General features: G+C 43.8%; 1 protein-coding gene across 1 annotated transcript; it reads right to left on the bottom strand.

Annotated features, from left to right (window-relative positions):
* Positions 1–8,587: 8,587 nt before the first annotated feature.
* LOC107317045 (transcription factor 15-like) lies at positions 8,588–9,884 on the bottom strand. Its single transcript, XM_015869246.3, has 2 exons — positions 9,378–9,884; positions 8,588–9,281 (listed from the first exon to the last, which is right to left on the bottom strand). Exons 1-2 carry the CDS (start codon positions 9,750–9,752, stop codon positions 9,249–9,251), a joined length of 408 nt encoding a protein of 135 aa, XP_015724732.2. The 5' UTR covers positions 9,753–9,884; the 3' UTR covers positions 8,588–9,248.
* Positions 9,885–12,994: the final 3,110 nt, after the last annotated feature.

The following is a 12,994-nucleotide window of genomic DNA, read 5'->3' as shown; positions in this document are numbered from 1 at the left end:
ACCTGGAGGCATTTTCTTTTGGCTAGATTAATAGCAAGTATTCAAAACTCATCTGCAGGGGGCTCAGGCACCTCAGAATATTGAATTGTTCAATTTCCTCTCAGTTACCGCATTACAGTGCTCAAGGCCACTTCTGTGCTTATTTGTCATGCTTGTAAGCACCTAAAGTTTGATTTTATTTTTTTTTTGTACTCACTGTGCAGCATATGCAAACATCACTATGAGAATGTCCATAATGGGATTCTAAAGCTTAGTGAACGCAGTACTTGATCAGAGCCATGAGAATTATTTTAGCCATACCTTTATATACAATCAAAACAAGAGCTGTACTTTAATTTTTCCAAGGTGATGTGGAGTTGCTAGAAATTGAAACCTGTATGTAAACGTGGAGGCAAACTGAGCTGTGAGCATCCTTGCTGCTGCTTAAAATAGGAGCACAGTGGGCAAAAGGGAGTACCAGCCCCAAAAGAAATAGGACTTGGATGTTTTCTGATGTAATACTCAATTCTGCACAGCAGACTGGCTTGTCAGGGATTTGTTTCTTTGCATGTGTTCGTCCTTTCTGTTTGCCTTAGTTTGATTACTTTCTCAGTTTGGAGTATGCAGAGATGGTCTCTCATGCTCCTATTCATCTCTGCATTGGGCGATTGTATTGAGTTTCATTTAACTGCAGGTCTAGAAATACACATGGACTGTGTTTGGGTGTATGCACATGTTGTATGTTTCTACACATTGTCACTTTAAACCAGTGGCTGCATACTGGCATTTTTCTCATCTTCATGGACGTGGATCTTATTGAAATTCAAATGGATTTGGGTACTGGCAGATGAGTTCTGGTTTTAGAAGCTGATGACCCAATTCTAAGTTTGTGGCAATAGTTACTAAGTGGTAGCAGAGCTGGCATAAGTAATTGGATCCTTACCACCACAACCAGCAGTCAGAAACTGCTGTTAATCTTGTGTGAGATTGTGCATCACTCCAGGAATCTCCCCAGTTTGTCTCATTTTCATGGCAGATACAGGAACTTCCAGCAATTGGAGCCAGCGGGCAACAATCTTTAAATCACTGGTGCAGGAATTGGCCGATCTTATATTTCAACAGCCTTATGAAAGAGAACAGGGTAACAAAATGAAGTTTTTAGCCTTTTGGAAGCGGGTGGTAATTAAACCACAGGATGAGATCACTCGCTGTGAGAAATGTCGCTGAAAATATAATGCTGGTGATTCTTATTTACACCATAGCTACTTTTGGACCCTATATGCTCTTTGAGGTTGTATTACTTCTTAAGTCCACAATAGAAATGAGTGTGCCTTTTAAGTAGTTTTAACTAAACAGCTTAACCAGCTTTATTAAGGCATTGTGAAGGAGGGGGGTGTTTTCCTGGCAGTACTGACTTAAGTTATCACTGCTCTTTATTTTCTGTATTGTGGAAAGCTGTGCTGCCTGTGTATGTGCAAACACACTGAGGTGGTAGAGGAAAAATGGAGTTTCTGCATAGAAGAGGATGTCTTTGGTCTCTTGTAAGCAAGTTACAGATCTTCTGTGTTTCTGGCTCACTGCGGTCTACTTTGGTGTTGACTGGCTCAAGTCCCATTGTTTCACCTGCAGCAGTTATGGCTGTACTCCTTCAAGTTACTTTTGGAATAGATTTTCCATCCACCCACTCAGACACTTTAGATGGAGCTTGTCAACATTCCAATAGTCATGCACCCAAAGGGGTCTTGATGAAATATGCATCCTGTTTAGGTTTACTTTCCTTGGAAAGGTTTGTCATGTTGTTTGTGATATGCAGCACCTAAGAAAAACCTTTCTGCTTGCCACTCTCCATCATTTCTTTGTGCAGTTGGTTATTCCTTGTTGTGTAGTAGTGCATATGTTTCCTCATTAATCTGCACCCTTTAAAGAACATTTCTCCTTTTATTTTTATGATAAAATGAAAAATAAATTGGGATCCTACCCTGCTAATTTCTTTCCTGTAGATTTGTATCTTAACCCATTATCCAAACAAGACCTTTAAAGCCCAAAATAGGTCTGAGAAGACTGAACTGTACAATTAGTGCCCTACCTATTCCTGGAAGTCTCTTTTAGCTGCGTGTTCCTCCTTTCTCTGAGAATCTCAGTTGCTGTCCTGCTGACGTGCATGCCTAGAATGCCCCTTGTTTTCATCAGGAGAAACAGACCCTGGCACTGTCCAGAAGCATGGCAGATGTTTTTTTTCCCCTTTGAAATCATTGCATCTATGAAGCTTTTTCTTATTCTGGTGTTGTCCAGCAGTTCTCTGCTGACTCTTGCTTTTGTCTTTTAATCTAAAGGATTAATTTAATCGAGAATATACAGCGAGATGATCCTCCTCATTTTTATTTTACTGTTTGGTGAAGATGTTATCTTCCTCTCTTTCTGCTCTTTTTCTCCTGATACAGGTTTTGTGTTTTAGATAAAAATGACCTCTGTGACTGTGTTTTCTCAGCTTACTTATTTAGAGACTTCATTACATTTTGCTGCTTTTCATACTAAAGATGTTATTTCCCTAGGAAAATGTAGCTTCACAATACCCTTTCAGGATAGAGCACAGCTGTCTGATCTTATCTGAGGTAGACAGATGCCAACCCTTTCTGCCAAGCACAGTTCTCTTCTTGAAAGAAATACCACCTTCTGTAATCCTTGCAGTTAAAAAATGATCTGCATACATACGTTTGTAAAGTAGGGTTTATTTTAACAAGGTGAAGGAAAGGCAATCAGATGTTAGAGTTGCCATAACAAACGGAACGACTTTTATCACTTACTTACTTCATCACCCATTTCAGTGTAATTGTCTTATTTATACTGGCTTCTCCATTGGAAGAAAGCATAGCAATTTCCAAATGTTTAATTAAAACCTAACAACGCTAGTGTGATGTAACATAGTGTATGAGTGAGAGAAGATAAGGCCCTTCCAAACAATTGGTGTCTAAGTGCTTTGTTATTCCTGTTTTAACTAGCACTGAAGCTGGGGATGCTCCTCTTTGTTGCCTTATGGTTAGTCTGTATCAGGAAGCAGAGCTAGATTAGGCTTTTTTGTTTGTTTTAAACACAAATCATGATTCACCTCACTTGGATTCAGGGAGGATACACAAAAATTCCCAGTGATGCTTTGGAGAAGCACCTGCCTTAGATGGGTGTGTTGCTGGGGAAAGCACACACATCCATCCTAATGTTCAATTAGGCATAGTTTAGGTACTTAATTTCGAAGCACTAGGACAATAAATACCTAAACATTCATTAAAACTGCCACCACAAAGAAAAAAATCCTTGGCTGACTGACTTGTGTCCAGCTTCTCTGCAGCCACAGAATAATCGGATGTCTTGGGTTGGAAGGGACTTCAGAGATCATACAGATCTAACTTCCTGCCATGAGTGGTTGCCTCCCACCAGCTCAGTCTGTCCAGGGCTCCATCCAACCTGATCTTGAGCATCTCCAGGGATGGGACACACGCTGCCTATCTGAGCAAGCTGTTCCAGTGCCTTACCACCTTCTGTGTAAAGAATTCCCTTCAAGTAATGGAATATCTGAATTAGGTCTCCCCAGAGCCTTCTCTTCTCCAAGCTAAACCCAGCTCCCTAACCTTTCTTCTGAGAGGAGGTTCTCCAGCCCTTTGATCATCTTCATGGCCTCCTCTGGACCTAATCTGAGCATTCTGCACTATTGCTGTGTTGGGGGCCCTAAGTGTGGGTGCAGTACTTCAGATGAGGCCTTACTAGGGCAAAGTAGATTTGGGGGGAGAAGGGGGGCACAATCACCTCCCTTGCCTTGCTTGCCACCCCTCTTTTGATGTGTCTCAGTCCTTGCAGAGCTCAGTACCTAGGTACCTGCCTCTCACCAGGGAGTCTTTGGGAGTCTCAAGATAGACACCAAATATGTTTCATATGCCCTCCTAGCAGAATGAGGGGGAGGTATAGCCTTTCAATGATTAGAGCATTAGTAAGGGTAGATCTTGACCCGGACTAGAACTGGGATTTCTCTGGGCACTGCACTGAATATCCTACACAGCGGGCAACTCTTCTTCATCTATGCCCTGTCTTTCTCCTCTTCCCTCTCCTGAGGAAGCTTCTATTCATTACCATGTAACTTCAAAACTGGTGAGAATTTTCAAGGTTTCTGCATTATGTTCCAACAGTTAAAGGATTTCATTTGAAATATGATAGTGTGCTGTCTGGCTACCTATGTATACCCAAATTTTGAAAATGGTTTTTGAAGAAATACATTCAGAGCCGCCAATTCAGTTCTTCTCGGCATTAAGTCGTTATTTTTTTCCTTAGATTTCCCAGAACTCTGCTTTTTATTTTTTCCCTCTGCTATTAAATTTCTCTTCCTCCTCCACAACTTCCCATGCCGACTCTTTAGAAACGCATTTCTTTAACCTTCAAAAGACTCCAAGTATAATATGTATCCCAGATCCTTTGCCTTGGCAGTATGCTGTCTGCTAGTTAGCTAATTGTTGTATATTAGCCTTATATTATCCCCTACCTCTGGCTACCACTGAGGTAGTACTTCTCTCTTTTGGGGAGTGATATTTAGGTAACTGGTTTAGGCTTTCTATCTTTTTTGTGACATTCTCTCAGCATACCTTCTCATAATGCAACAGGCCAAAAACACAGAATACATATATATATATATATATACTGTGGGATTTATTTGAAGGTCTGCTTTGTCTTCTTCCAATGCATTTGTAAGACCTGATGGCCTACAGCATCAAAAACTTGTGTCTCAAATTCTCAGTGGACGCTTAATTGCTCTTCTGGTGGCTTCTGTGAAAGGGCTCAGATCTGCTCATATGTTGTATATATAAGGAAGGAATACATGATGACATAAGATCAAGTGTGATGATTAAAGGTTTATTATTGCTATTTGCTATCAGAAATGGCTACATGTTGGTGGCATTATTTGTGGGAATCGCTTCGATAAGTTCTTTATTCAAAGGGTAAATTCAGCACTGTTAAGGCGGTCATTTGACTGGGAAGGTTTACTGTTTGCAATGGCATCCTATTGCTTCCTTAGCAACCACACAAGCATGCAACATCCCAAGAAAAGTGCTAACAGGGAAGCATAGCACTTGGTGCACCCCAACTGCTTGTTATGGACTCTAGCTTAAATACTGACTGTTGCTTGACCTTGTACTGGAAACTAGTGAATTTTCATGGGTGAATTGACCTCTCCCTGTTACCTCTTTCTATCCTGTCTGTAGTACTTCACCTTTTTTCCTCTCCCTCAAAAAACTCCCCTTGTATTTGGCATTTAAGATGTTGTGCAGTCCCTGGGCTTGTTCCTTTTTCTATGCTGTTGACATACCTTCCTTCTCCACTGCAAATGCATGCCAAGGGTAGAGATAAAGAACTTTAGCTTGCAAACCAATCCCTACAGTTTAGTTAAAGCATCTAGGATGTAACTTTAAGGCTATGTTAGAAACCCAAAGCGGAATGTGCAGAACTCTGGTAGGGGGAGTAGATACAGGAGGAAAAAATGGCTGTGTGTTTGTTGGGTAGCTTGGTGTCAGCATGGACTCTCAGTGCTAAGTATTGGGAAATGTTACAGGGCAGGAATGCTGTCTCCAAATCACAATTGGTCCATGGTTAGTGGGTTAAAATTCTGCTGGGCCTGTAAGAAGTTTTGCTGTTACATCTGTATGTTGCTAAAATCATCATTGGGATGAATCTGAAAAACATAAAGATAATACTCAAAGCCTTATTGAGATGGGTGTAGAAGAGAACTATCACTGTAATAGTCATATTTAGCTAAATTAGTAAGAAAAATACCATTTATTTCAGCAAATTTGAGCACATTTTGCACACACAAATAGGTAATTTTAAAGAAGTAAACTTCTCAAGAAGTTACTAGAAAGGAAACTTCTGTTTTGAAGTATAGAACTGAAAATGGTAGCAAACAGTAAAACATATTGCCTTATGTTAAGATTAATCCATAGATAACCAAGTACTATGTTCAAGTAGTTATTTAAACTTAACCAGTACAGTCGTGTGTGCTTTATCCATTTTGCTTGATGCTCTTCTTGTACTGTAACACAGCAGACTAAGTACGATGACTTATGCAAAGTACTATACTTGGAATATTTTAAATCACTTAATAGGATCTCAGATCAAATGGTGTATATCTTACCATTTTTACTTCACCCACGTAGCATGTAATCTGAATGGCCAAGTGTATATGAGAAAACAGAGACAGAATTGCAATTAGGCATGTTTCTGTTCTAACAATGTACCTACAAACAGATGGGAGAACCAATCTCTTGGGTAAAACAAGAGGATGCTCAGCAGGTCTGGAGAAGCTCCTGTCATTCCGGTGCCTGAACATCCAGTAAAGTACTTGCTGTTAAAGCTCCAGAGTTTCACAACTTTGCCTCATAAATGCATGTTTGTGCATGCTATGAACGATGCTTCTCTACCAAATGATTACAATAATAGCTAGGATATATGAATTCATACAATAAAAACACACACACAAATCAATGATGAGTGACCTAGTGCTTACACTCTTCAGAGGTGAACTCTGAGAACTCAGTTCATCTGTCTCTAGAAATTAAACACTTTCCCTGGGTTTATTAGGGACATATAGGATTTATGTTGTGTAACAGCTTACTTCTCTACTGCTTCTAGCTCCTGGGGGTAGAGAAGTTTTAAATTATAAATAAATTTCAGCAAAGGTGAGGATCTGTCCCTATTTATGTACAAATACATAGTGCTCAATCTGTATATGTGTGGGCTTAAAGTCTGTTCCTCAGAGAAATTAGAATCATAGAAATTAGAATCATAATTGTTTTGAATAAGTATTATCTGTCTATACCATGAATATTTGGGCCACAGTGCTCTTGGACCCAATTTCTGCCACATTCAATCAGTGTTACTGAAATTCCAATGTTATTTAGTAATTGAAACCCTGAGCGCAATACTGAGATCTTCAAGCTCAGTTGAACTCAACTGTTCATCCTGAGTAGAGAGAGAGAAGAATTTAAAGCTGTACAGAGCTGCTCTAAGCAGGAGATACAGCCAAATTCCACCAGCCTGCTCCTGCTTTTGCTATTGAAAAAATATTCTGTATAAGTTCCATGTAAAACTAGAGAGATGAATTCTCATTTACAGTGGAAAAAGTCCAGTTCCATTGGAATTGTGCAAATGATTCAAAAGTTTCAAGCAGTGAGCTCACAGCTAATACTACAGTGAAAAGGTGAGCCTCGCTTTCCTTATGCTTGCTTCCTTTAATAGCTCCAGAGATGGCAAATGCAATGTATTTTAATATGCTAAGAGCCACTTCTCTAACAGCAGTGACATCACAACGCTGCGAAACTCGGAGCATAATCAATACAGAATTTACCCAGAATTGTTTGAAATTGCATTACTTCTTTCATTTCAGTGTATTACATTGAATTATACAACTAAATGAATAGCATTGGCTGTAAAGCAGCTCAGATGCTTTGGTTTAATGGATGTGGAACTTGCTTTACCATCAGGTTCAATTATAAAGTAAGGAAGCTTTTAACAGACAAAGTTTTTCAAATCTACAAAAGGAAAGTCACGTTTGGAAGATGTGTTTATAGAAATCTATACCTGCATGCATACACTGACACAATGCCAAAAATGAGGAAGCACTGTATAAGTAGGAAGGAGTTCCAGCTGGTACAATCAATGCCAAAGCAAAACAAAGATTACAACCTGGCAGCAATTTGAAAGAAAAGGATGGAAAACTTATGAAGCCAACGAGCTCTTCTCAATCTAGCAAAATATACGGCATGTGGCTTTTGGTGAGTGAGGAGGGTGTGGGTCGCTGCGACTTGGCTTCAGTATTTTTCTAAACTTGGATTTTAAGCAGAAAATGTAGTGCAGATTTTCTAGGTATCATATTTGTGTTTTCCTAGTGTGAAAATAAGGCACTTTGTGCTGGGGAGGTGAGAAAGGAAGCCAAAACTGTACTGTTGTACAAGCAATACACGAAGATATTGCTCTTGCTAATGATGATAGTTCTTTGTCATATATGCCAGAACTGGCTTTGTGCTTTGAATCTCCCGAGCCTCCTCCAGGCTGAACAACCCCAGCTCCTTCAGCTGCTCCCCATAGGTCTCTGCTTTGCACCCTTCACAGCTCTGTTGCCCTTATCTGGATGTGTTGTAGGGCCTCAATGTCTTCCTTGTAGCGAGGGGGCCCAAAGCTGACCACAGTAATTGAGGTGCAGCCTCACCAGTGTGGGGTGGCAGAGAAAGTGAGTGATGAGTGCTTACTCTTTCAGCCCTCTAATTTGGCTGTGGGGGAAGAACTGAACAGCTGGCACTGGGGAGGCGAAAAGGGCAGTTGTTTTTGGAGCGCTTCTCAGTGGTGCAGTTAGAAGGCTTATAAAGAACAGAAAGTACTTCATAAAGTAAAAAGGATAATAAAGGGCTAACTAAATATATAAGGCCTTGGGCAACCTGTTTTAGCTGTGGTGTCCCTGTTCATAGCAAGTAGTTGGATTAGATGGCTTTCAGAGGTCCTTTTCAACTCTAAGGATTCTATGATTGCTTATATAACTATGTAAAAGACAGCAGCTATATTTTAAATCCACCACTAGTGGGCCTTATATGTCTAGTTTGTCACTTTATTCAAGGACAAAAACCATCCCATGCACGTCTGCTTTTTAGTCTGGTTAAAAAGCAAGCACACAGTATATAAGTTAATAACTGGCAGGGAGACAGGTGACATCAGTGTTGTATGGGCATAACATAGGAACGGCCTGGGTGACGGGTAATTTTAGAGAGCCCTTGGGAGCCCCCCTTTACTGCACAGTTGCTGCCGGCCATAGAAACACCTGCTGCTGTTTGGAGGGCTGGGGCGAGCTGCTCTGTTAAGAAGGGAAAAAGCATCACGTGCTGCCGGGCTGGGACACGGAGTGCTGGCAGTGGGAGCTTCCCATACCCCAAAGCAACCTTCCCTGGGGCTGCTGATGGGGTCAGGCAGAGGAGGAGTGGGCGGCCTCGTGTCAGCCCCTGCCGGCGGTGAGTGGGGCGGGTCGGGTTCCACCATGTGACACAGGTTGGGGAGGCATGGAGTCCGGGATGCTCAGGTTTAACGTTTCTTGTGCTAAAATAGCTGCCGTGCCAGGTGCAAGCGTGTCCGCAGGGTTCGGTTTCATTGCGTGAAGAGCAAACCGGAGCACGAGGGCTGAAGAAGTAACTGTTGCAGGGCCGTATACAAGTTTGCTTCCCTCCTCTGCGAGCTTCTCGTCCCGCAGCTCACACCGCCAGCGGCCCCTCGGCCTCTCGGTGCTGCGGGAGGGAAAGCGGCGCAGGTTAGAGGCGGCCACCCCTCCCCTCTAAGAGCCCGTCTGCCCGCCGCCCCCCGCGCATCCCCCCGACCCTCACCCTCTTGCGCTGCTCGCTGAGACAGAAGGTGCAGATGGGGCGCTGCGGGCAGGGCTGCGGGGCGGCGGGGCTCTGCAGGCGCAGCACGTTGGCCAGGTGCGAGATGTAGCTGGAGGCCAGGCGCAGCGTCTCCACTTTGGACAGCTTGCGGTCTGCCGGCTCGGTGGGGATGAGCGTTCTCAGGGCACCGAAAGCCGTGTTAACGCTGTGAGTGCGGTCCCGCTCACGAGCGTTGGCCGCCGCCCGCTGCCTGCCGCCACCCTCCCTCCGCCTCCGTCGCCTCCCGCAGTTACCGGCCGGGGGTCGCCCCGCTGCTCCGCCGCCGTCTCTCGCCCGGTGCTGCCCGGTGCCCTCCGCCCCTTCGTTGGCCTTCATGCTGCCTGCCTCCAACCTGCCGCCCCATGACTTTTATGCTCGCCCCGCGTGCTGCTGCTGCTGCCCGCGGCCGGGGGCTGCCGCACCTGTCACCGCGACCCGGCTGCGGCTCCCGGGTTGAGAAAGCGACACTGCGCCGCTCCCCGGAGCCGACGGGGTGATACCCGGGCTGATACCCGGTCTGTGCCCCGTGCCGTGTGCCGCATTACACGTGTAGGCACAGCCGATAAAGGGCCCCTTCACCAGCAGCCACAGCGCCTACACGCAAATCCAATTTCTTATTCTGTTCCAAACGTGTGCCTCTCTCAGCCATTTACTTATTAAAAGGTCACCGTGAGCGCTAGTTTATTACACCTCTCTTTTCCATAGAAGTTTGACAAGCCTGTCTACGCTCACCAACTCGGCAAAGGTCACGCTGCAGGTTTGCTGGGATGAATCATCTCTAGCTGATTAAGCATCCTCGATGGACTGCTTAATGCTGTCCCATAAGCCTGTTTGTGGCAGTGGTGTTGTCTAAACACAGGTCCTCCCCAAAGCAGGACTGGATGAGCAGCCATTTGATGTTAATCACAGGCACACAGTTGGGTGAGGCAGCTGCTGCACCAGGGGCTCTGTGTGCTGGGTGTCACCTCCCTGGGACACAGGCTGTGGGCATGAGTAGCGTGTTGTACCATGGCCTTACCATAGCGTATCAATGAGCACAACTGACCAAATGCAGGTTTTTATTTATGTCATATATATAAAACACTCCCTTAACATCCAGCACAGGGTGTAGAAGGGCAGAGCTGGACTGCAGTGCTCTTGACCTAAAGGAGTTGTGTTGGGGTGCAGAGCAAGGATGAGACCCTTCACCAGCTGAAAGCAGCAGCTTTCCCTAGAGGCATAAATATAGCTGTTGGACTTCCATAGCACTGCAGGCTCTAGATTAGCTTTTGCAAGGTGAACGATCTTGGATATTAGAAACTGAATTTTGGTGCTTACAACAGCAGTGCTAATTTCCATAGAAGAGATGTCCCCGTGCAAGCCTGCATTGTTTTCCCCACAGGTTTCTCCAGTTTTGTTGCATACAGTATTTCTAGAGTGAAATACTGGCTCTGTTGTGCTCAATGACAAAACTGCCATTGACTTTAATGGAGGCAGGATTTCACCCTTGATATGTTCTTGCAGCTGAGCAGTGTAGGTAATTGATTGTTTGTCAGACTCAGACATTTGCTTACCGGTGTTTTCCTGTCCTCAGTATTTCTGCTTCTTTCTTTTTAATCTGTTTATTTGCTTTTGTTATTATTGCTGCAAGTAAAACAAAAGGATGCAGAAAACCTCTCAACAATAAAAAAAAAAAATCCTCAGCAGTTTCAGAAGCCTGAGATAAAGCTACTGCTGATATTAACACAACCAGAATGTATGGCTTATTGGTAAACTGGCAGAATGGACTGCAATAAGCAGAGCTCAGGAAGAAAACGATGCGGTGTCTGCAGACAAAAACAAAATGATTTTCACTGGCATCACAGCAATAAGTAATCCAAGGGTTAAGGACAAAGGGGTGGCTGAATGATTCCTGTGATGTTTTCAAGGCAGTTTGGAAGAGCAGAGAAAGAATTGGAGTTGTTTCTTCCCCTTTCTCCATCCCCCTCCACCCCCCCCCTCCCAGTAAGGAGACTTGCAAAAGGGCCAAAGTGATGGTGACTTTAATTACAAGGTTATTGATTGGGATAACATTTATGCAAGTGGTAGAAGGAGCGTATTCCTCCAGGAAGGTGCAGAAAGGCAGAATTGCTGTTACTTTACAATTTGCTGAGTTGCTAATAACAGGTAAGAATGGGGCTGCATGCGTGTCAGGCAGATCAGTGGGCAGTATTTTATGTGTGGCAGTAGGATTTAGTCTGAAATTTGCATTTATGCTACCCAGAGAAGGGTATCTGAAGGTCATTGAGAACAAGCATTTATCTGTATTCAAAAGACTGGAAGAACAGTGATAACAGAAGTGCAGAAAGAATTTGGCTTACCTGTGAAAAAAATAAAGCTTCACCTGTGTAAAAAAGCAAGTTAATCAGAGGATAACTAAAGGGCAAATCTAATTTGTAGCTAAAGATGTTTGTGGTCACAGCCAGGAAGCCTTCCTTCTGGTGGCTTGTATTTCTGCTTGTTGTGTTTTTGGAGGATTATACCTGTTATTGTTTGTGTTCTCTGCCAAAGCCATTAAACATACACATATGTTAATTTCTATATGAAGGTCTGCTGTAGGAAAGAGTGGTAGAGGTCTGCAGAACAGATTTCTGAGCCACTGACTCAGTGGTCTGACCTGCTGCTTTGCATTTTGGCCTTGGCAAGTGTCAGCACGGCCAGCACAGAGGACACAGAGCAGCCATCTGTGTGGCAATGCCTGCCATGCATTTCACATTTGGGGCCTTTGGGCAGCCTGCACTGTTGGCTGAAAGCCCAGCTCGGCCTTGCCGTGCACTTCTAGGACCAATGTCAGCATCACTGGAGCTCTGCCATCCGCTGGTCTTCTGGGTTTGGTGGTAAACGCCCTATGGGTCTCAGATGTGTGAGTGTGGCTGGGGGAGGCTCCCAGGTGAGCAACACTGACCAGCCCTGCGTTTTGGTGATGATGCAAGTGTGTTTGTAAGCTGTAAGTGGAAGCTGCTTAATTAAACTGTTTGCCACTTGCACAGGGACTGGGCAGGCAAGTTTGTGTGGAACAGTCAGTGACATTCCTGTTTGGATGCTAATGCCCAGGGTGTTCCTTATGCAGCACTTGATAAAGCAGACCCATGAGGTATTTCAGTTGTGTTTGACAGATTCGGGTGAGAGACCTGAGAAATCTTAACAAAGAGAAACAAATAAAGGACATTGATGGCTGGAAGTGTCCACGTAGCTGAGAATGAAGTGCTATTCATTACTTGTCTGTCTGTGTGTCTTCGTCTGGCTGTGACAACTGCTGCTGTCCTTCACAGCCAGCCTGGATGATTGAGTTGTCATTTGTGGTGCAGTTCTTAATATATGTGGCTTCCAAAAAAAAGAGAAGTGTAGATTGAAGAGTCTTTTAATGGCATTTTTACCCTGTGGAGGTTCTGTAAGAGAGTGATTTTTTTCAGGAGAAAAGGTGGAGAAGTAGTCAATACAGAATGGTACGTGAGAGTTCTTGGGGGAAGGAGGACTCCTATGGAGCATGTTAAATTATGGAAGATTAAATGTGAAGTGGATTGGAGGCTTCCCCTGTTTTAAGTCATGTCAGGTGGGAT

Source organism: Coturnix japonica, chromosome 7 (assembly GCF_054131305.1).
Source record: "Coturnix japonica strain WE chromosome 7, WE-NBRP24, whole genome shotgun sequence".
NCBI classification, from domain to species: Eukaryota; Metazoa; Chordata; class Aves; order Galliformes; family Phasianidae; genus Coturnix; species Coturnix japonica.
Note: the sequence above shows the minus strand (reverse complement) of the source record. Positions and strands in the feature narration are given on the sequence as shown.